The sequence below is a fragment of the Pungitius pungitius genome, chromosome 11, assembly GCF_949316345.1.
Source record: "Pungitius pungitius chromosome 11, fPunPun2.1, whole genome shotgun sequence".
NCBI lineage: Eukaryota > Metazoa > Chordata > Actinopteri > Perciformes > Gasterosteidae > Pungitius > Pungitius pungitius.
In genome coordinates, this window is record NC_084910.1 from 1,805,944 (window position 1) to 1,831,104 (window position 25,161).

The 25,161-nt window shown below is 41.3% G+C and overlaps 1 protein-coding gene across 2 annotated transcripts in view; it reads right to left on the reverse strand.

Moving 5' to 3' along the window:
• The window catches only part of LOC119197121 (CUB and sushi domain-containing protein 3-like), a 157,057-nt gene that overhangs the window by 118,673 nt on the left and 13,223 nt on the right, over positions 1 to 25,161 (reverse strand). For both annotated transcript variants that reach the window (XM_062565524.1, XM_037453152.2), the window contains exons 2-5: positions 24,677 to 24,899; positions 16,229 to 16,341; positions 9,642 to 9,836; positions 1,853 to 2,087 (exon numbers count right to left, since the gene is read on the reverse strand). In XM_062565524.1, coding sequence (XP_062421508.1) covers positions 1,853 to 2,087; positions 9,642 to 9,836; positions 16,229 to 16,341; positions 24,677 to 24,899 — 766 coding nt within the window. The remainder of the gene's footprint in view (positions 1 to 1,852; positions 2,088 to 9,641; positions 9,837 to 16,228; positions 16,342 to 24,676; positions 24,900 to 25,161) is intronic.

A 25,161-nucleotide genomic window follows, 5' to 3' on the forward strand; every position in this document is an offset into this window, starting at 1 on the left:
CTTGGGGACACCCAATAACATCTATCGAAGCATTCAAGTGATGCATGGTGACCAATCATCACACACATAAGTAACAACTCCCTCATATAAAAGGGCTGCTTGCCTGCTCAAATACACACTGTCTTTTCATCCTCTCCCTGGCCATTGCACTCCAGACTAAAACCCGGCTCAAAATGTCACTTTTCTCATTGGGGTTCTGACTCCATTTAAGTATTTGCCCGATAAAACAGCCAGAAAAAGTATGGCTTACCTGACCTCTTTCTACTTGCTGGGGCCTTCGTATATGCTAATTAAGAAAAACGGTTAAAAAAAACCCTGCTGTAGATGGATGTAATAAAGTATCCCCTGAAAGTATTACAAGTAGTTTTATAAGCAGCCACCCTGCAACAACAACAACTGACAACATGGTCCGAGGACTTAAATCTAAATAGTAATCAAATGTATTTATAAAACTAACCATTAAATCTTTCAGACATAAAAGAGGATTTCTTGATGGTTCGTCATTCCATACCAGCTCCCGGTCAAATTCTCGCGAGTCTCGTAAACACCCAAAACTTAGCAGGCATTCCACACTCTGAGCATCTCTCCGGTTGACTCGCTCCGTCTCTCACTGACACCGTGTCCACCTCTCCCCCCCCCCCCTGACTTGGGATGACAACTCTCAGGGACAACAAGGCTTGTAACTCAGTGATTGACAAGAGCTTCTTTTAGTCTGCTATAATTAATGCCCAGCAGGATCACATAAACCTGGAAAATGGTCCCATTCACCTGCGATATGGAAGAGATGGATGAACTTAGTCTCAAGGTCGTGGGTCAGTTTGTCTTTGTGTTATGTTAGGAAGGACTGCTACATTAAGCATGCAGAAAGAACAAAGACAAAAAACAAAGTGTCTGAAGGCTGATTTTTGGACGAAACTGAAGATTTCAAGTGCACTTAAATTTGAATAATAAAAATCGAATCACCCTGAATTGCTGGAGTTCAATTAGAACCACAACACATACTTAAAACATTTTCCCGCACACCTAATTAATTGAAAGCACATTTTGCATGCCACAAAGCTTTTTCCTAAAATTTCCCATGTGGCTGATATTAAATGGCTTCTCTTTTAAAATGTGAGGACGTGGTCCTGCTGCTCCGCACACACATAACCTTTGTTCTGCTTCCAACAACAGGAGGCAGGCCTCCTTGTTATCCCAAGAATTAAGGAATAATCCTAAGGCAATACAGCCTTGTCTTTCCAAGCCGATACCGCTCTCAAGTTTAGAGCTGCAGATACGGAAGCCAGCTTTCCTGCTGTCAATCTAGACCCCACACTTCTGTTCTCTTGATGTGAAACCTTTTTTTGTTATGATTAAATACACAGTAGTACCGTCGCTATACATCACTGAAAAATAATCAGGAAATAAACAATATTAACGTTTGTCACATTATTAAATCATTATCCCATTGTTTGTTTATTCCAAGCTACAGCTTATTGAAAAATAAAAATAATCTGTGGCTTGGCATAGATGGCCTCAATAGACGGCCAATCAGCGTCTGGCTGTGGGACCGTTAGGCCCAACAATGTACAATAGGCTGCACAAATTGACATGACTTCACGATAAAAATATTCATATTTACAAAAACAAATTGGGGAAAAATTGTAAAAGTTTGCATATCTGTATTTTAAAAAAAAGGCCCTCAATCCCTATAGCAATAAAAATATTTACATGAGGATTTAGTGGATATTTCTCTTGAACCATTACACCTTTCTGCTAACACCGTATCAACACAACACGTATACACAACACAGACACCTTACAAAAGACAAGCACCAAAACACCCTCGTGCCTCGTCGAACCCTTAACTCACCAGATGGTTGTCGGTTCAGAGCCCTCTACTTCCAGATAATCAGACTTCTCCTCCATCTGAAATTCAGTGAAAACCAGGGAGATGGTGTCCCCTGGATCTGCCAGGATGGTCCACTTACACTCCCCACTGCTGCCCAGTCCTCCAGCTCCGCCACCAGCGGATTCACTGCTGGGGATATCAAAGCTGGAAATGAGCCCACTGGAGCCCCTCAGGGTGCCGCCACACGTATCCTCCGCTGTCAGTCACCAGAGAGAAAAGGAGCAGGAAGGAAAAGAAGAGGGGGGGGGGGGGGGGGGGGGGAGAACAGACACATGGTCTCTGGGTTATTTCAAAGGGATTACCCAAAGGTCAACATGGAGGGAAAAAGTGGCTTCAGGCATGAAACATCTGTACCTGTCCCCTCAGATGAATGCAAACCTAGGGACAGACCAACGATGAAGCTAATGTTGGAAACGCTCAGGCCATTTAGATACAGCTTTTTATTTGTTTTCCACACATACACAAGTTGTCCTGTCCAGTATCTAAAAGATAGTACATTTATGAGACTGCAAACATCAAATATAACATTTAAAGTGGCAGTAATCTGGAAGTATTCAAACGGGGGCATTTATCAATTCATTTTGGGCTAATTCAGTCAGTTTCCTTCAGTGCAGTTTATGAGGGGAGTGGGGGTCCTTAATGTCTCCTTCGTGCCATCTCTGTTTCCGCCAATCTGGCTTCCTCCTTCCATCCAAGAGTTAGTAATTCATCATGGAGTCCCCTCGTGTTTCAGGAAACAAACAAACACTGATAAGCAGGGCTTGTAATGCTGTGAAATTGTATATTTCTTCTCAAATGTGGGCAGCACAGCACGTTGGTTGCATGTTAATGCGCTCTACTATAACAGTGCCTTGCTCTCTTTCACTCCACGTCCCTCTCCCCCACCCTTTCTTATATTGCTGCATCTCTCACTCCTTTCCTCTCCTCCAATGCCCTCTCAGATTCTTCTGCTATTACTCACCACCCTTTCCTCCACCTCTGTATCCGTTTTTTTTTTTTTTTTCTCCCCAAAGAATTCTAATGATGGCAGGGCTTTCACAGTTTTCACATCATTTAAGACTAATATGTGACACTCAGCTGTGCCAGCTAAAACCTTTGATGGTTCAGCGCTCCACTCAGGGCTGTCAGAGCTGGCAGCCTTGGAACATTCCTGTATGCTGCGTTACACAATTGGTCAAGGAACAGGAAAGCGGGTGTATGAATTCAAAAGAAGATCAAAAATGGGAGAGCAGGATGTGCTAGTTAACGTGATGCATGTCCGTTGACACATTAGACGTAGCATAGCAACTGATTAAAGTCTTCATAGGGAGGGCAGAGACAGCATTGATACTTTGAGAGACATCAGGGGCAGACTCATCCACAGACTACACCGATGTAGTCTTAATGTGTTTAAATACCTACAGCATTGCCCTTGGAGTCTTGTCATTGTTTCTGGTTTGAAATTGATCGCATTATCCTGGGTGACAAATGGCATATCCCATCAATGCATGATGACATGTGCAATGTAATTGGCTATAGCGGGAAATTAAATGGATATTGAAGTGCTGCAAGTCTGACCAAAAGAGAAATATATCACTTTTTAACGTTGATGACAGACAAGGGGCAGCTTAAAGTGTCCTCGTGGCCGTCAAGGAAAAGAGAGCAAAAAACAAGTGTAAGAGAAGGATCAAGGAATATCAAAATCAAACTAAAATAAACCTAAAAATTCAGGATATGTCAGTTTGGTTGTGTGGCATGTATGGAATACACCAGACATTTAAATTAAAATCTCCCCCGGTAATCATTGTTTTCAATGAATTCAGCTGAGAACACGGGCTTTTTACCAGAGCTGCATCAGTGCCAGTCAGGGAGCAGGCAGTAGATCCGTCATATCCAAGCAAAACTTGATCAAATAAGCTACATTTGCCATATTGTAAAATATCAAAAATGAAGAGTTTGAATATGAAAGTCTTTTAACTCAACACTTTTAACTCTACAGAAGTCAGCATGTGTTGGAAGTTAACTGAATTGCTTATGCACTACTTAAAGACACATTAGACCTTGTTCCATATCGTTAAATGTCAAATAAAACAATCACAATGATCCAAGAATGTGCAGCGCATCTGTAGGGCCTAGGGGCATGTGCGAAGAAGAAAATCAATCAAACATTAACACACAGCAGTACGGTATTGTGGATTATAAATTAGGCTCTAAAAAAGGTGCATTTAGACTGAGCAGAAAGACCGTGTTGAATGGCAGTATGTTCTAGATCCACTGGAGGGCACAGAGCCCGCCGTGGCAAATTATACCACTGACGTAACCTGTTTTTATCCCACCACAGAAAGAAAATGAAAGCCCTTCTTTGTGCCTCAGATCTTTAAAACCACAATAGGATGCAGGAACCGATGAAAAAGTACACGATAACGTCAGGTTACTTGTTCACCTGGATTCCCGTGTTACTTTCACACTCACCACGTCTCCTTGCTTCAGGCGTCCCACGACCCTCCTCATGTCTTCCCCTGTGTGTGCCGATTGCGGCTGCCCTCCCCAATTGTGTCCACCTGCGTCTCGTTAACTCACCTTTTGCGCGCGTGTGTGCTTAATCAACAACTAACAAGACAAACGGCACTTAAGTAAACTACAGCAATGCCGGCTTTAGATTCCGTGCGCCTGACCCCTCGTACTCAAGTCTCATCTCGATTTTCTGTGGAACCAAACTTCATCCGCCTGCGACCGCATGTGGAAATAGAAACACCTGTGGCTTTGACATTGGTCCCAGGGGTCGAGCAGCCGTTGATATCCTTGTCAAATAACAGACTCTGATTGTCTTGGTGGTGACAGCATAAGCCGGGCGAAAAACTGAGAGACCGATATAAAAAGATATAAAGGAGTGATGTCTACCTGTGTGTGTGTGTGTGTGTGCGTGTGCGTGTGCGTGTGTGCGTGTGTGTGTGTGTGTGTGTGCGTGCGCGCGCATTAAAAAGCCAAAGAGTCATTTTCTGGTTTGTTTGCAATTGATTAAGCACCAACATTTCTTCTCAAAAAAGGTATGGAATGGATTTCCTCTACAACATTTATTAAAAGTGATCTCATAAGTCATTACCGTGTTTACAGTTGTAGCCAATTAAATTGCACAGGAAATGTGGGTAAATGCGTGGGGAGCAATTTATTATTGTACATAAATACTTAAACAGGTTTCTTAGCCGTTTCAATGAGATAAATCAAAGCATGTTACTGTAATTCACAAAAGAGCGGCTGTCGGACCAAAAAATAAAAACGGCTTTGCAGCTTGAACATTTTAAATGGCTTCCACTGTACAATGCCGTACCAGTTCCATACATTCACATAGAGCGTTTCAATTGAATGCATGGCAGCATTTGAGATACAGTGTGCCAACAAGGTTTAGTGGCTTAAAAGAGGCACTGACTGCTGAGCAATATGTTCCCTAGCAAATCATTAGAGCATGTTCTGCATTAAAAAGAAGGAGGAGGAGGAGGATCCGGCGCATTTAAAAAAAAAAAAAATGGTGGCAGTGTGAAAGTGAAAAAAAGATGGTGGGGAGGATTAGGACTGCTTTAGCTGAGCTCATTTACATCCCCAGCATCAGCAATCTAATGTTACTTGAGGAGGGATTAAGCCTCTCTCCCCTTGACTTTGATCAGATATACAACACTTGTCTTTCTACTTAAAAGTATTCACCCCCAAGGAAAGAAGGAATAGAGCTCATGTGAAATTTGACACTACCTTAGGTTTTTCCTTTTGTAATAGACTTTGTATAAATGCAAAAGCAGTGACTGCTCAGCTGCAAGTTATGTTAAACCTTGATAAGGTAGAGCGAAAAGTAATGAAGCTACATATTATTTGCATGGTGCACTTTGTTCTATTTAATTGTCTTTGTAAGAATGAGTTTCTCTTCATTGTCATTTAAATTACACAATGAGAAATGAAAGAGGACGATTCAATAAGCAAAATGGCACCACAACAATAATCACAATGTTACATAAGGGGGATGGATTTGCTTATTTTTTTAAACCACAAATAACGATACTCACATATTATCCTTATGAAATTAATAAGTATTGAATATTAGGATCACATCACTATTACGGTTGCTTGTTATCAGCCTCATGAAATTGGTGTTGGGACTTCGGGCAGCAGCTGGTTTTCATATTTCGATTTACGTAGCGGAGTTAAAAATAAAAAAACCTTGCTGAGAGAATGGCACTTGAATCCAGTTGTATAAGCAGCTATGTAAATGTTATACAGGATCGGGGTGTTTCTGCGGCCCAGCTCTCTTATGCTGTCGGACAGTGGCCGGCAGCAGAAGGGACAGTGTGTCGATAGACCATATTGTCGCGTTACAACGTCCCTCGCGCGCTGTCCCACTGCCTGTCCTAATGAACGTCCAGAGACAGATTAGGTGGAAGGAATCCAAACAGGCTCCTGGGAGGTGCAGTAGCAGTTCATTCTCTCTCCATCTCGCTGCCTTTCTGCAAGGAGTTGATGCGGCCGGTTGCTTTTTTTATGTCAGTCTTTGAGTCTCTGACTCTTGGCAATTACAGAATCCGTTAGAGTGGCATGCCAAAAGGAAAAACACATTCATGGTTCACTTATATAGCGCCAGGTATTACAACGGTTTTAGCACAACTAAATCATATTTTGGGGGATTCCTTTAACCACCAGTTCTGCTTTTGGCAATGATTATTTAACATGATGGCTGATGATGACTGGTTTTGTTTCACAAATGAAATCACTTCGTCCTTGTTAATTTACACATTGTGCCTTCTGGATTAAAAACTGAAGTGACCACTTTTAATTAAATTGATTTTGCTAACCCTTTCCAGAAAACACACTTTTATTCATTCTCCTGTACTAAACCCACTGGTTTTATTGGGATGCTTTATATAGCATGTCTCTCTGCTATTTTCTCTTTCCTTTATGTTGGCCATAAACACAACCACAGAGGACTCCCGAAGTTGGATGAGGATGGAAAACTGGGAGAAAGATGAAAGACGAAAAGAGATGGTCACACGGGGAGGTGTGACCGCTTGGGGGACGGCGGCGCGGGGGGGGGGGTGGTCGATTTGGGAGAGATTTTGGGGTGCTCTGTGTTTAGCGTGAAACAATTGGTGCTGAGCAGAAGGGCAGGATCTCTAAGGAAAAAAGATCAAAGGACCATCTGCCCACATACAGGAGCATGGCTGGATTTAGTCGGTTTAGTGAGAGAAGGAGAGAGGGGGACTCAAGCAGTGCCAGGCCTGTGAAGGAGTGACGTTTCTGGCTCCATCCTTAATGGAAAGGAACCCTCCATCTGAATCGCCAATCTTGCCATTTCTCAATCATGAACTCAAGAACAATCTGCTTAAAATTGTCAAGCAGTTCAAAATACACTACTCTACTTATATTCGGTAAATCATTGTAAGGTGAGTTTTTTTTATTTGAAAAGGTCATTCGGAGTGTTATGTATTAAATTGAAAGGTAAATTATCAGTATATTGAAATGGCTTAGAATAGTTCTTGCTGAGAGCTTCTGGCTAATGTCGGTTTATTTTTCCTTGCAGTAGACTGTTTTAAGTGGAGGCTGTCTCTTAAAATAACCATCAAGGCTTCCTCGCCTAAAAGTGAGACCACAGCAACACTTCCTGGTGGTTTGGGGTAAAGGGAGTTTCTTTACTCATGAAATACTTGAACAATTCTGTCAGTCAGTAATTAATATAGTGGAGCATTTCCCTTGCCTTTATAACGGGGGAAATTACAAAACTACTTTTGTTGTTGTTGTTGTTGTTATTATGTTTCCACACGCGCTCGCAGCAGTGGGGCACAGAGCACCGGAGAGACTACCCTGTTTGGCCAACCAACACGCTGCCCACCCCCGGTCGGCTGAACCGTTTTCCCAACTACTAGCCTAATATTAAATCACCCCCCCGGCAGCCGAACCCACTACCCCCTCGTCGGCTGGCTCCTGGATCATTCGACTGCTACACCCCCCCGAAGTTGTAAACCTAGGCGAAACACTGTTGTGTTCACCATTGATTGTTTATTAGTCTCCTGGCAATAAGACATAAAGCACGAAAAAGCAAAGAGTACAACATCATTTTTTGTCTAGTAAGACCAAATAGACCAACGGATCAATTATAAGAGGGCAGCCCTCAAAGGGAGGGAAACTAAATAACGGACAATCTGGAAAATGCGAATATCACAGCTTTGAGGGGTGGCGCTAGCGGTGTCAACGGGGGGGGCTTCCGCGTTCTAATTGCCGCTTTGACTGAAAACGACGAGCCAGAAAAAAACCGACACTCCGCTGCATTAGAGTAAGTCCCTTCAAAATAAAATCAGAGGGTGATTTTTTTTTATTTTTATTTTTTTAAGTGTTTTCCATGCAAAGGCCCGCGACCCACTACAAACGGGTCCGGGACCCACTAGTGGGTCGCGACCCACCAGTTGAGAAGCACTGCTTTAGTAGGTACCTATACCCACAGTAACATACCATTTGTCATGCCAGAAAAATGCTCCAGTTATTGTAACCCACAAACAATTGTGCAGCTACTGTTAGCTTCGTCAGCCCTTCTGCCCATTGCAAGACCTATTTAATTTGACCTAACTCGCCTACACTTGACTGATACCAGTGGTTTCAGGTCGAAACCTTTATAATCACAATTGCCTGTGTGATAAAGCACTTGCGCCATCTACGACGGCCTGTGCTAATTTTAAATCCATCACGCCGAATGATCACACTGGCTTTCCACATACGTCAGGGATTCATAGCGTCGGTGTGACGACAGGTCCCATCGAAGCACAGCAATGGGTATGAAGCGCCTCAGACAGACAGTCATTAATCAACCAGCTGTCAGTAAGAAACCAGCATTACGCTATAGCGCCCTCTTCATTCTCGGTTCCGGATGGTTGGGCAAAAAAAGATGAGCTTTACAACAAGTACCTTTGTAAGGGTTCGAATCCTGGCTAACAGTATTTCTAAAAATGCTCAGGAGATAATTAAGCACTCCAAGTATAAAAATCTATTCCACCTCAAGCAGTACAGATTCCTGAAAAAGTTTGAAATATTTTGAAAGCTGTAAATGATCGTTGGCTCTTTCCGTGTGCACACACACACACATTATTTTACATTGAATTGCTGAAGAGCTTTTCTTTTGTGGGATGTTAAGATTCGATTTTGCTTAGTGAAACCTTGCTCAAATCAGATGTTCCATGTCCTTGACCCACATTTGATATTGCAGTTTCACAGGTCCTACTTAACAATGTGGCGTTTCACTCAAAATCCTCCAGGCTGTGGCCTGAGGACTGTCCAATATCTCCACTTTAAGTACAGTCCAAGTGGCAGTGCCAAGATGTAGTAGATGAACCACTCCTGCAAATATAATTAATGTATTTAAGCAACGGTCTCCTTAAAGCTAAATATTTAATTAACCGTTTGAGCCACGGAGGCTCTAATCAACTTCTACAAAATGATTAAAATCATTCATCTCATTAGATTGCAAATACATTTACAGATCTAGTGGAGACTTGTTCCAGACTTCTCTACATCTGTGAGGCAGACCAAGCTGTCAACATGTCAAAGCAATTAAAAAGTTTGAATATAAAAGCAATCCCATGCCAATTTGAAATGTCTTAGGGGAAGCCTAAAACGTGTAGATAACATGCAACCATGATGTCCCTTAGTTACATTGTACTACTGGGAGAAATGTTGGCAGCAGCAGTAATTGCCTGCAGTTTAAATAATTTATAGCGCATTCTCAGGGATAAAACATCCTTACCTCTGCAGATTGGCACAGGGAAGTCCCACACGGACACGCCGGCTGCAGTGGTCACGCAGGTGAGGAGTGAATGGCCGTCCAGGACATAGCCGGTGACGCACCGGTAACGGATCTTGTCACCCACGTTGAACTGAGTGCCATTCAGTATGCCTTTGGGTGGAACCCCTGGGTTTCCACAGGAGCTGCTTCTCAGCTCTGGAAAATGGAAAGCGAATACAGTATGGTTAGGAAAAAAAAAAAAAAAAAAAGACACGTTACTGCTTTAAATATGTGCCAGAAATGGCACTTAAAATCATCTCTCGTCATGTGTGCAAAGCTATTTAGTAGTATCGTCATAATTTTAGCTGCCTGAAGATGTCAATTTTTTTTTTTTTTTGAGATTGTTAGTCATCTTGGCCTAAGTGTTTGCAGAATTTATATAATGCTGACAATTAGTAAATGTCAGCGCAAGTCTGACATTCATGGTAAGATGCTTAGTTATGTCTGAAAAGCTGAAATTACCCCGGGAACTATGGCATTTCCCAGGGAATGTTGTAGCACGCCGATGGAGTCTTTCCCAACTGTATTAAGAGCTCACTAAATATAGAATGGTACAAACAGATTTTGGAGGTAAAGTGCATGTGACAAAACTACCACAACAATGAGAATATTACTTGCACTAAATTAAAAAAAAATTTAAATCACTTTGCAGTGATTAAAGATGGCATATTCTAGTTATATCCAGCACAAGAGACCAAGTCCCAAGTAATTATTGACGATTAAGTTGTGGTAAACAGACGTGGGCCCCGCTTCCATCCTGTATTGATTTGCTTCAATACAATCTTCCAATACATTTTTCTCCACCATAACTCAATCGCTGTCAAAATTCCCCAACTTACATAGCCTGAACAAAAGAAATATTTTATTTAAAGTGCCACAGAAAATAGCACATCAACGGATTCATTTGACATGTTTACAGTTTTCACAGCAAACAAAGGAGTTACGGTCCTTTTGTCAGTTGGAACCTGCAGTCAACTTTATTTATGTATTTATGGCTTTTTTTATAAAACACTTTACTTTTATATATATATATATATATATATATATATATATAGTGCGCTTTCATGATTAGGGATTAGTAAACTCGTGTTGTCATCTATTTACAGTTAAAGATTTAACACAAAAAGTTTGTTTAAATGTACACAATTGATCTTCAGATGAATGAGACGAACAGTATATTTGAGACACTAATCCTGAAGTTGATTTCAATCAGGCTGCATTTTCTACTACAGCAATATTTTCCTGGAATCATTTTTGACATCCAATCACCAATACAATTTACCCAGCAGATGCTTACCATCTCTAATACATGCAATAGGAATCCTGTGTGATTGACAGCCTACTGGAGGGAGGTCTTTGTGAGGTTAAAACAGAGGAAAGACAGTGCAGCACTAATTATACCCGACCAATGCAGGGGTGAGCAGTGAGAAGCAGTTAGGAATCCAAACAGGTTTTTCCATCCAGCCAGGGGTGAGGAGCAGCAACTATACGTCTCCTCAGAATGACATTTGAAACTATTTTGCATTTGAAAACTCTTATTTTGGACAAAGCTTGGTCAAGATTAATCATATCAGCCGGTAATGCTCGACACTCGGATTTGTAACCGATGAGGTTCCTCTCTCGTGAAGAAGTTCCTGGTGCTGTGAACAAGATATGAGGCACATTGTATAATCCATAAGGTAAGCTCTAAAAACAACAATCCAAAAATGTGGTTACTATGAATATTAATGCAAGGGTAAAAGGATGTATGCATCCCTACATAGCATGATGCCTGATAACAAACAGCAAAAATATGTCAGCGTGGGAGTTATGGAGAGCCGTGGAATCTAAATGGAATCGTTTGAAATATCAAATTTGCGAAGTGAAAGTGTGATTTGAGCACATCAAAAGGCAATCTAAATATCTCAACTCACCCCAAAAACCGGTTAAAGCTTGATGAGAAGAGCAGATGAAATTAGAGCGCAATGCGGAGATGAAAAAATTAGAGTCAAAAGCATCTAAACAAGACAGACAGTCCTTCGGTCGGGGGACTGATTTTTTGTTTGCTACCAGCTGTTATTCAATACTCCCCAAGACCCAGAACGGTTTCCCACAAAGCTTTACATCAAGCCAATAAGGTTTTGCTGGACGGAGGATGATCACTGGAGATTACTAAAAGCACACTGCTTCAGCTATTTAACGCTCCCCTGACAATTTAAACAAAACAAAAAAAAGACTTGATTAGCAGTAATTAAGAAGCAGAGACATTGCTTATTAGTGGAGCTCTGTGCCAATTACATTTAAAAGAATGCAAGGTTGGGTGCAGATGCATCTGTCACAAACTGCAGGTTTCAGGTATGAGCTTGGTACAATAGGTGGGTTGCCAGAATAATCTGGCACCGTCTTTGTCATTTTAATGTTGGCCCATCTAAAGCCATAGAAAGTGTGCCATCAGCAACTATTGACTGTGCAGGGGAAAAACCCAGATACTCCATCGTAAATGGCCTGGCATGGGATAAGAAAAGAGAAAAAATTAAGTTTGTCTAACAAACCACGTATATGGGGGGGGGGGGGGGGCTAAGATGTTAATTGCTTCTCCAATTGGCTAGACTGGAATGCTGGGTGAAGAACTGGCCGTCCGAGTGGAAGACTGTCTCTTCAAGAAAGGAGCACAGTGTTGTACACACTAAAAAAGTGTTTCACGCCATGAATAAAACCAAGAATTTAAAACGGAGTGTTGAAAATGTTTCCGTGATTGGACAATTTCAGCTGCCAGATGCCTCTGGGATCTCTAACAGATTGCACTCAGCCCGATAAAAATATGATAACATATCAATTATTTTACAGGAGGACACCACATTTTCCATGCAACGTAATGGTCTTTAATAATTTCCCGTGGAGCAGCTATGCAAGGGAATGATGCATTTATGGCTAAAGCTAAATCCAAAACATCCACCCGACTGCCCAGCAGGCTGTTTCCAGTGAATCCACATGGTGTCGGAGCCATTGATTTCCTGGTTACATAACGTTTAAACTAACATACAATAACTAAAAGAAATTCCATTTCAAACTCATTACTTTTGCAAGCAGTTCTTGAGATAACTATTTAGAGGCACAAAAGTAATAGTTTGGAGAAACTGGCCGCAGGTCTCTGAATAAAAAGTAAGATAGTAGGTACACACAAGCAGTAATCATACAGACTCATTGGCCTTTGGTTGGTATGGAAAGTTATAACTAATGCATGAGACAGTAATGGCAAAGGATGGGCTACACACATTTGAAGTAAAATAAAAAAAAAAACTCAATTGCAGGATATCTGAAAAAAAGGAAATAGTTGCACTGAACATTGAGTCACAATTGAGTGTTACTAGAGCCCCTTAAAGAACATAAAGTATGTTAGTGTTAGCCCTGAGCTAACAAGTGTTGCTGTCTGATATAACTAAACCTTCAGAAAACAGCAGCTACCAAGCACCAGGGGCTGTTGCCGGTGAAAAAGATACCTAAAGGAAGAGGGGAAATCTGCTCTAACACACAAAGAGCCGAACCACTCTGAGAAAGGACGCCTGGTTGCATACTGTACTTCTCGTAAAACACGGCAAGTATAATTTGTGACGCCAGAAAGTAAAAACTAGCAATGACAAACAAAACGCCTCCTCTGACCTTTATGAACCAAAAGATCTGTTATAAATCTGTGCCAACATGCAGACGTGACATAAAGCCTGGTAAACCAACACAGAGATTCTGACATTATAACATAACTTTGACCTACAGTTGTGCTTTCATTATCTCCCATCACAGGGGCAACGACTGACTTATGTGAACTAGTGAATGAGGTAGTCGGGTGTGAGATTTCTCTGGGGCAGAGCGGTTTATCTGGCCCGTATATCTAATGACTCTGTAGCCCTTTGAAGAAGACAGAAGTTTGAAGGCGTGGCTTGTGAGCACACAAGCAGCGCACTTTCCCAACAGGAGCCGCCTGCAGACTGCCTGTCTGGCATCCTGGCTGGATGCTGAGCTGGATTTTACATGCAGATGGACGGGAAAAAAAAAAATAGAAAGAATTGACTGAGCTCATGTTAGATCTCAGGGCGATGCAGCTGGTAAACATGATCATTGTGCAGACAACCCGCAAAACAAACCAACAAACACACACCCCTTTCAAACCCAGCGGTCAATCTACAACTGGAATGGAGCTTAAATAATTTGGGAAGAAAAGAGGAAATTATGTTTCATGGGTCACCTGTCTTTCAAAGACTTTTCCACAATAAAGGGCAGCTCGAAATGGCACCGAGGCAGGTTTTGGATAGGCAGGGCATTGTTTTCACGGCGAATACACAACGGTCGACAAAGGGCAGGCAGATAGCATTACTCCCAGCTCGGTACATGTACACTGCAGACAGGCATCTCTGTCCCTTGGGAAGCTGCGAGCACCGATGGCCGTTGTTTGGCTGTGTTGAGGAATAATCCGCTCATATCTATTCTCCCCAATAAATGCAGCTTGACCCTTTCGATGCTTGACAGGGTGTAAGATTGCAGAATCACACAGAGAGTCTATTGTGGAGGAAAGGTAGGCACTTCAGTTATACAATTCACAGAAAGCTGGTTTGCATTAGAAGATCCTTGACTAAAGATTGACAGGCTCCTGCAAAATTAAATACCAGCTGGCCGTGTCCTTCAATGTGTCCTTCGTATGCACGCAGATTCAAATCCACTTGATTGCATTCAATCATGTCCGAGTGTCTGAAGGCACCGCACACCTTCATTCAGCAGCTCGTATGTATTCAGGCACAAGAGTTAACCAACCACATCGGCATAACTAGAAAGAAAGGCACGAAGCGGTGAAAGGAAATGCAAATGAATGCAGTATAGATGAGTACATCAAGTATTTCTGCCTCATACGAGTACAGGCCTCCGATGACCGTCAAGACCCGCTTTCAATTCAGATGACAACGATGAGGATACCAAGAAAATCTTTTCATGGAAATAACTCAATAAATTGCACCAGTATCTACTGTAGCACCACCACCATCTGGAATGAAGTGGTTTATTCACATTGTATGCTATCATTGCATTTCATATCAATACACCTTAAAATAAATAGCATCATCATACCAAGGATTAAGTAACTAAATAATAGCATACATCCTAACATTGTTCTTTAAATATTTATGCTGTGTGGCGCCTTCTAACATAAGGCCACTAAAGAATGACTGATGGACCATAACATGTGCAGCTTATTCTTATGACTAAGTAGGCTCGGGTATCGCCACTGATTTCCCAAATCTATTAGATTCCGATTCCCAAGGTCCCAATTTGGATATTTCAGATACAATATCACTATTGTGCGGATATGATACATTCCGAGTGAACCTGTACGCTGTAAATTGAGCAGGAAATCCTCTAAAGCTGCCTATTCCTCATCTGTTCTGGAATGCAAGCGGCCATATTGCAAATATATGGAGAAAAAAATAATAAAATATGCAACGCGCCGTGTTAGATGCTCAATAGGATTACTGCAGTGTAAAAATGGCCGAGGTCAGGTTTAAGGATTACGTTGTTGGTATAGGAGCAGCGTCAGGTGTGCCGCAGAGAGCGGGGGGGGGGGGGGGGGGGTTGGAGAGGGAAGGCGGAGCTTCTAGATCAGCTCTAAACAATTTACCATCATCCAAACCTGTCCTGCTCCATCTTCATTACTCTGCAGTATTGGTTAATGGGAAATATGTGGGCCTCATGCTTAACTAAATGTGATTGACATTAAAATCAACATGAAACTGTCGAAGATTACCTGAGCAGAACAACAAGGTGTAATTCAACAAAAACATTTTGAACAAAAAGAGGGACAGAAAGCACAGATGGAGAGGGAAGAGGTCCTGGGATGGTCAGGTTTGGGGCAGGTGGGGAGATGAGCAGGGGGTAAAATGGATAAATGGAGTAATGATACTGCTGAAGAATATTGAGAGTAGAAAGAAAGCAGGTCAGTGCAAGTGGCACATGGCCAGGAGCAGAAAGGAAAGCCAGTAGAAGCTAAAAGGTAGGACAGAAGATAAGATGATGAGATGCGGAGGAATGGGAATGAGCAATGAGGGGAAAAAGGCACATTAACTTTCATTGGATGGTGAAGAAAAAAAATGGAGAAGGATGAGCATTCACAAGAAAGATCAGAAGGGAAAAAAGTAGGGGTGAGCGAGATGGTCACAGAAGGATAGTTTCTTTAGACAGCTCTTCACTGCGCTCGGCTCTGCTTCAACACTGATAACTCTAAACATCTAATGGATCAACTGATTCCCATCAACATCTGCAGTGCATTTCAAATGCACTTCTGGAGTTGCAGAACGGGTATGTTGTTTTTCCACAACTCAAAAGTGAAAGTCCTGCTGGAAATTAGAGGGGACAAATGAGGTCTACTTCTCCTCGCCGATAAGGTTGTTCTTCTGAATGAAGATGCAGTTTAAGAAGCTGGGTTGATCCTAGTCTTTGACTTCCATTCTAAAAGTATTTCATTTTTCAATTTAAAATGGCCATTTCTAATGACAATAGAAGTGAGTGCAGAAGAATGATGGATCTCTTACCTTCATAAGCTACCTTAAATCCATGGGCGCTTACAGCAAAGTCACTGGTAAGCCTCAGTGAAAAAATGGAGCCAGAACTGGTGACAGGCGCAGGGATGGTAAATCCTGTCAACCTGCAGATAGAGAGACCGTCAGTAGTGAACGTATGATGTCATTTAGATTAACCACATCACTATGCTAAACATAATATAAAACATACGGTTTAGTAACTAACAAATGTTTCAATGACAGTCCAAGAACACCCAGAAAGACCCTGTGGAGAAGATGTGAGGCAAAAATCCAGATTTGTCAGACAACTGCAATTTTTCTAGTTAAACAAAGATAAACCAGTGAAATGACTCAAATTCCGTCCAGAGATGTCGATGCAAAGATCGAATGATACAAAAAAACTGCACATTGAAGTCATCTCTAATACATTTTCTCAGAGGCCATTCGTTCTCTGAAGCTTTTTGTGTGCGACAAACAAACTGCTGAGAATTGTGACGCAATCTGTCTGCCAATAACACACAGGGTGAAATACAATAAAAAAAAAACCAAGCGAGAACATCCCTTATTGTTGGATGGTGTTTGAGGGCTGGCAGCTGCATTGTAACAGACTGCTCCATTACTGCATTTCAAATTAGGTGCAGATCCAAACAAATCCATTTCCTTTCACGGCGTCGTAAACAAGATGTGTGGCTGACCGCTCCTCCGAGGCGGTTGCTGACGTTCTATCGACCTTCCGCCGCTGTAGGCCGCGCTGTGTCGCATGCGTGTAACTTGTCCACGAAACAGAATGCGTCCTTCTCTATGGTTTCCTTGTCGTTTTACGTTGATAGTCTTTGGCGCCGTTCGTATGTTAGAAACTATTTGACGATGACCCGGCTGAATATTCTCCGTGGAAAAAATGTCCCCTTGTGACGGCGAGGAAAAAAAGGGTTCCTTAGTTCCAGTTTCCAATTACAGCAGTGTGAACTTTGCTGGTCCTTGCACTGCATAATTAGCCTTTGCCAGGTAGTTCACAGCATGCAGAGATACTACTAGAAATTTGAAATAATGCAGGAAACGGTAACACTGTTAGCTTAATCATTCACAAGACCACTGTAGATAGGTCCACATTAAATTAAAGATAAATTCATTAAAACAATTGCTGTTTGACACCAACAGGTGTTTTCACTAAAGCCTCATTGAAAAGAGTAATGTGTGGCCATTGCCTCGCTCTCTGGGGCCTACATTAATAACACGGTCTCAAGTGTCCATCCTTTTCCTTTTTAAAACAATTATTTTCAATGAAAAATAGTTTGCGATCAAGCTGCGATAGTCTTTACAATTAGGCCCGCTTTCCCGAAGTCTGGTTAGGGGGGGAGCCACGGGTGGACTAATTATTGGCTGAGAAACACAGAAGCGACAGAACGATCACTGGCTGCAGAATGAATACATGCGGGCGCAAAAGGTCGATGCCTCACACAAAGACCGTGTGCTATGCAGTTACAAAATGACTCAAAGACCTGACCTTCAGGGATTTCTGAATGATTGGGATAAAGGAAAATTGATGTTTGTCCATAGATCTAAAAGGTGAGCAGTCTTTACTTGGTGTTGCGGCGTGATGGCCAACGAGGACAGATGTGCTGCTATGGCAACGATGTAACACAGAGAAAAGGGGGAAAGAAAACAAACGCAGTGTTAAGGCAACATTTACAGAGTGACGATATGTAGTTCCACACGGAAAGGTCAGAGGAAAGCCCCACAACGCCAGACTGAAACTCAGACCCGCGTCTCAACGGGTTAAATCCCCCTCGTTTATTGCACTGTTGTCGCCGTGGTACAGAAAAAGCAAGGGAATGAGGGCGTCTGTGTACATGAGGGGAGGATATATTTTCGAACGCTGTCAGTTAGACGGATTAGAAGGCGACAGACTAGGTGGAGTCGGTCAAAGACTGATTTATGTTTCAGTCGGGTCATGTCTCATGCCAGGACGGTGAAGATAATGCGGGAACAATTTAAAACCCCCAAAAGAAGCTCGCCCAAACCACGGCCACGGAAGCATGCGACTGCGGCCGAAAACACACGTTGTTAATTAAACCGAGGAAGGAGAAGGTGACACATTTTCTCAAGGAGTCTTCAGTGCATCTCCAGAATATCAAATGTGACAGTTCATTCAAAATCAAAAAAAAGCACACTGTGACATAAGTATGTCTTGAACAAAAAGGCAGACAAAGATCTCCATCAAGTGGCATTCACTGGCACTTGTTGCTTTGGCAACGGAGGCATCTGGTGAATGGTTGGAAAATGGCATAAAGAAGTAAACCCTATGGGGCTTGTTGTCTCCGTTGACAAGGATCTTGTGGGTGAAATATCAGATACAAGAACGATGCTAAATCACACTGATGGATGGCAGGCGAGACTCACCAAATGCGATGCTAAAAGTACATGTAAGGGTGTGAAGATGAATGTTCATCAAGAAAAGACCAACATTCACCATAAATATGTTTTTTAAATTGCAGCAACATAAGATATGCCAAAGGTTTAAATTTAATTTAGAGTTTATTCCAACTCACTGACAAAAGCTATGCCGATTAATCAGAATACAGTTTGAACAAGAAAAGGACATTTTAACCACACCAATCATAAGCTTTCTTTTCAAAGGCTTGTAGAGAATTTTCTAGCACAAAAGAGTCATTCTATGTATTCCAACTCCAAAGAAAACAAGGTCATACAGTGTGCAGTAGATAATGCAGCACGGTCCCATTCATAGCCCATCAGCAACGTTGTTCGTTTTAAACTTGCATTAAAAGGTCAAACAAAAACGAAACCAACTCATTTGTATGAAAATGCTTTGTGGAGTTGAATCAAAGCCTGTTCAAAGACACACAGATAAACTGTTGTTTAGTGCAGTCCTCTCAGTGAGAAGAGAAATATTTATGTATATCTAACAGAAAGGACGTAGGATAGCTCATTTACAAAAAATAATAATAATGAAATACTAGTGAAACTTTATGGAGTTCAGCAAAATTCAAATTGCTAGTGCTGCAAGTGTGTGTGAGATCAAAACAAGGGTTCTAATAAATCCGTATTGTCCCCCACCACCAGGTCAACGAGCACTGCCACCGTGGCTCTCTAGGCGCCAGGTGCCTGAACAGCTGTGGCGTGGATCAAAGCAACATCAGTCGCAGCCGCACGACCACGTGTGCCGGGCAACATTGTGCCTGGACAGATGCAGCCCTTTCCTCCCACCTGGACACACTACATCAGCCCTGAAGGTAGCTGTCAAGGATTTCCCACCATCTGATTAGTGTCTCCGGGTGGTGACGTGACGTGCCGTAGTAAGAAGATAGAGAGAAGGGAGGGAACGTTATACCTCTCATTGTCTGACTCACGGTCTCTCTACCTCCATCTGTCTTTCCGCCTATTACACTTGTTCCTTCTGTCACACCAGCATTCTCCCGTCTTGGTGCATGAGGTTGCTCATATTCACGGCTCGTCTCGTCTCAGTGGTTCACTGTGGACTTGCATGTTTTACTCTGTCGTAGCCTCTGCCTCTCCTTATTGCTACGTCGCTCTTACGCTGTGTCTCCTGGGGAAAAAAAGGACGTCAAAAAACAGGAGGGTGGAAGAGCCCTCAAGTTTTTCGAGTGATCCTACTTATTAAGAAAAAATTGAAAAAAACGAACCACTTGCCTTTAGTCTATTGTAAGAAATGGAATAAAATAAGGCATGTTACTTACTAAAGGTGAATAATGGCCTGCTAACTTCCTCCTCAAAACAAAAAACAGCAGCAGATGATTAATAGATTTCTATAGCACTGATTTGGCCTAACTAACTACAGCAGCCCTCGACACTGACATTTGGTTTAATAACTGCAGTAATAAAGGGCAAATCATTCCATCAATTATTTTGCAACAGTGAATATATTACGAAAAGGGTTTGAGAGATGGTCAGAAAAGTTCATGTCCTCTCTACGTGACGTGACTTGAGCGCAGAATCAGCTGTGTTGTGGTTATTTTATTGTTTGTCAGCATCTTTAAGTAATTTACCAGATGTAAATTGCCAGGGTGTCAAATGCAAAAACAAAAATGGGATAAATATGAGCATTAATCATTTCAACTAAAAAAAAAAAAAAAAACTAATTAGTTCACGGTGCTAAGACAAATAGGGCAATTAATCCTCTTCCTCGAGCTTGCCATCTGCATTGTGGTTCTGGGGTATTAGTGTTAAGATAAGAAGGCAGACTAGCCATAGATTTGATTTAATTTATCCTGGTTGGAGGTGAAAAAGCAGCAGCAGATACATAACAAACAACCCAACAGCCATTAATCCTGCTTTTACTTAGTACTTTGTTATTTGGAAGGGGATTTTTATTAAGTCGTAATGAGGCAAAGTTACCTCACTCATCACGACTAATGATTAGCTTGAGACCGAAGATGTCAAAATTGCTTGTAAGTTACATTATTCATTTACATGCACGCTCCATTGTAGTTTTTCCATTTACATTCCACACATTTTATCACCGCCACCAACTAGTCTACTGGTATCGGCTGTGGCCAATTTCGATGTAGTGCCTAACAACAAGCTGCTTTTTAACACGAGCCTGCTGCATAAATGTTCTGCACTGCCCATGTACTTTCTGCACTGTTCAACATTAAAACAGGCCGTGTAGGACTAGGGCGTTACAATAGAAAGACGGAAACAAATTACAGTTCAATTTTGATGGGATTTTTATTTACTCTGTGGTTGACGCCAGAGAGGCCCAATTCAAATAATATAGCTATGTTAGGCACACATAATTTGATTAGAATTAATGGTGGTTTTTTGTGTCTAATTCTTTAACGTGGCAGCTGGTGAAGATGAAGCTCATTTTAACCACTTTATTTTTGCGACATAAGTAGGGACCACAATTCTATAATAAATTATTCTCGGATCTAGTGGACTAGATGCATAAAGTTACACAAAATATGAATGCTCAAATAAATTAGGACAAATGAACCTAAAAACATTACTGTATTCAGTGTACTTACATTTTACTGTAGAACAAGAGCAAAAATTGTTTAAGAGCACGGGTCATTCATTATGCACTTATAGCAATTGCATTAATGACAGCAGCAGAAATAAAGAACAAAAACATCACCTTAATGGATTTTTTTTTGCACAGGGAAACACTGCAATAAAAGGCTTTAATACACTAGTTTGATATAGAATTTCAGCACAATAATGATTGCTTCAACTCGCCATTCTCAAGCACGAGGGATTGTGCGACATGTAAGTGAAGCACAGAGTGAGAGGGGAGGAACTCCACAGAGCAAAGAGAATACAGAGATCAATGGGGAGACACACTAATCAGGTCCATGACGAGGACGTTGATTCTTTTCATATTAAAAATTCTTTGTCGCTTTTGTTGTGTTCCCTTATGAATTTCTGCTTTAATTAATGAAAAGCGTTATTAAATCAAAAGGCATATTCAATCTCTATCATGTTTTTTTTGTAATTGTAAATACAAGGGGGAAGCATAAAAAGTTGCCTGTCATTGTGTTCACCTTCTTATTCATTCCAGGTGAAGAAACACATCAACATACATTTAGAGAAGGGAATGGACAACCTAAAAAGGAAAAACTACATTGCCATGGAAACACAGAGTCTTTCGAAAACAAGTTGCTGGAAAACAAGGTGGGAAAGTTTGAGCTGCATCTTTTTGATAAAAGTTATCTGAAAGATGTGAAACCACAAGGTAAGGAAGCTTTTTTTTTTATTTATTTTTTTTAAATTGTGTACGACCAGGCGTACATTTTGGGCCCCAGAGGCGCAGCAAAGACTGCGTCATGGAATTATAATTTTCTGGCTCCTCGCAACCTAGTCCCACATTGTGAGGAAATCCAACACTTGGGAAAAAAAACAAGTGTGACTAAATCGCAAAGAACAACGTTGCTATTTAGAGGTTTGGACCGGATAAGCAAAAACCCATCACAATTTGAGCCATCTGCTTTTGTCTTGTTGCAAGAATTATTTGCGCTTTTTTCCGTCTCTCTGAATGGCAGGATTAGTTCCATGTGAATTTAGAGAATCTCAGCAAAATATAATCTCTGCTTTCTTGTTTTGAAAATTGTTAACCCTATATATGACACGTCTAATCAGCGGTGTCTCAAAAATCTTGCTCACAAGGAACCTACACTTGTGTCCATCTTGTTAGGTGCAATCCAAAGAAATACAATTGTCCTCCAACAAGTCTGTGCCAATGATGTTGACTTTGTCAGAAACAAGAGGAAAAACTGGATGAGGAATCATGTTGGCAAACCTGGCTGCTTACCGTAACTAATCATAACCCCCTAAACAGCAGAATATAATAGACAACGTGACACTGCAACCAACTTCTGACAAAACTGCTCTCCATCTACCAACAGTCTTTACACCTGTACACTGAGAAACGAGTTTATCCCACTATAACAGCGGACCCTGAATGCACCTGCAGCTGAACAGAAAAATAGTGAATTCAACAACAAAACGTTAACTACTAAATACTACAACACACTTTTACTTAAATAGTGAAAGTATTCACAACTTTAAATTATAAAGCCTTTGTTTCTATTACACACAATGACAATAAAAGTACCGATTCACAAACACAATTACGGTTTTGGTCGATTTAGGTACCGCACGTGGTCATGTCGCCAGGTACTTGTGTTCGACATTAAGCGTTACAGCAAGATGTAACAGTCGGCTTTTTAGAATAACGTTAAAGCAGCCGTTACCTGACGAAAAGTAGCAAACTTACAAGTAACGTTACTGTGAGAAATTTGTTTCATTATCGTAATCATAAAACAAGCCACTTACTAAAGTTCCGTCCAATCTTGCGCTCACCTTTACGCGCTCCCGCACTTTGAGGCGCGCTCCCGCTGACTGCGTGAGGGTTGATTTCTGTCACAGTGCCGCGCATAGTCCTTTATGAACCCGTCCAGCATTAGCCCAAGCGAATTACCCACAAGTCGTTGCAATGTGACGTTAAAAACGGGATAACCAGTGAAAGGATTAAGGCGTAAAAAAGGTAAACAAAGCGTAAAAAAAATAAAAAATGACCTCTCATTTTGTGAGGAAAGAGCCTTAAAGCTGTTCAAGGTATTAAATACCCTATTTTTTTCATATTCTTATTATTTGACGTTGTAATGGTGACGTGACATGTTGCAGAAAAGTACTGTCCCATTCATATATTTACATTTAAAGCCCTCACAGACTCTTACACTCAACCACTTATCAGGTGACGGTGGAGGGTTCAGGGTTTAGGGGGGAGATTGCGATTGGGCTTCTGTCTAATTACAGTTTGCTTTATGTGCTTGTTGGAGTGTAGAAGATGTAGTGTCCTTTAGCTATACCCGGTTTAAAAATGTAAAACTATCAATGCATAAGAGGCTAATTGGGATTTTAAAAACAACACAGTATTAACAAAGATTTTGGATTAAAGATGTGCAGATTAATCACATGACACTGTTACTGAATGTCAATCCATTACCTCAGCATATGAAGAAGCAACAATAACGGCTTGTGTGATCACAGAACACATAACTTGTTGATGATTTGACATTTTGCTGCCATTAAACTCAAATTACTGGCATTAAAATCCCTGTTTATAATACCATGTTTCTGTCGAGGAAAACAGCAATGGGAAGTCACAGCAATGTGAGAAATCTTTCTCTAATTGCTATCAGAAAAAGCATTTTCAATGATTTTAAACAATTAATTGTGCAGCCAGAGTAATATATGTGAGCTCATTCAGTGATTTGGAGTTAACCAGGATGCTGACAAAACTTTCATAAACCCGACCTTGAAAACAGTTTTATATGACATAATCTTTTAAGGATCTAAAGTGATGCAGCTGCCAAAGTATCAACAATGATTCAGCTCTTGAATTATTCCCCTTCATTCCCACTCTTTGCTCTGCATCCGTCATTGTATTAGCATGTGACCTCTGGAAAATCATTATGGCGTTGTCTTTCAGAGATTCTTACAGAGAAAGGCTGGAGCCCACACACACTTCTGAGTACACTTTTGAATACAAGTGGATAATCGGATGCTTAGATGTCCTTTAACATTTTTGGACAGTTTTAAATTGTGTCTATATGCTCGGACAACTGAGAAAATGGAAACTCAGCTATCAATACTATATTTCTCAATCCATGCATGCATGCACTACCTATATGTAGCAATAGGTCCATCCCTAATATATATTATTACTTGGGGTTTAGGTTTCTGATTGAAGTGGGTATACACTGTGCATTATTAAACAATCCTCTCACATTGCTGTAATTTATGAGACAGCAGAAAGCCAACAAAAAAAACCGACCACACTTATCGTAGTGTTTTATTTTCTTTTTTTCTCTAGCACTGCCTCCACTGGAAGTGTTCATTAAAGGCAACCCTCCCGCTTTCTTCCTGTCCCTTCGAACAAAGCCTTCCAGGTGCATGACTTCAGAGCCACTTCCTTACCTTGTCCTGAAGTTAGCCGGGTGTGGGTGCCCGTCATACAAAGATAAAAAGTCGTATTCCTCCTCCACAGCGAAAGATTTAAAAACTATATGGATCCTGCTCCCCTCTTCGGCAACAATGACCCAGGTGCAGTTCGCTCCATTCGGGTATCCATAAGGAAACCCGGGGCTTTCTATCGTCCCATTCCTCCCTTTTAAAGTGCCTCCGCAAGTATGGATAAAACCTGGAAAGAAAGGGAAACACACAGTCATTATCAAAAGCACAATATGACTGCATTGAGGTGATAAAAAAAACTTCAATACGTTGAATAAAAATAGGTAAATTGTAGAGATCTTTGTAGACAATGCACCTTACTTTGCGTAGTGCATACATTAATCTGTTGCAACCAACATTTGTTTTTCAATTTACTTTTTTATATTCCTGTTTTAATGAAGAAAATGTTGTAACAAATACTGTTTTCGAATTAAATGCATAAACGGGGGCTG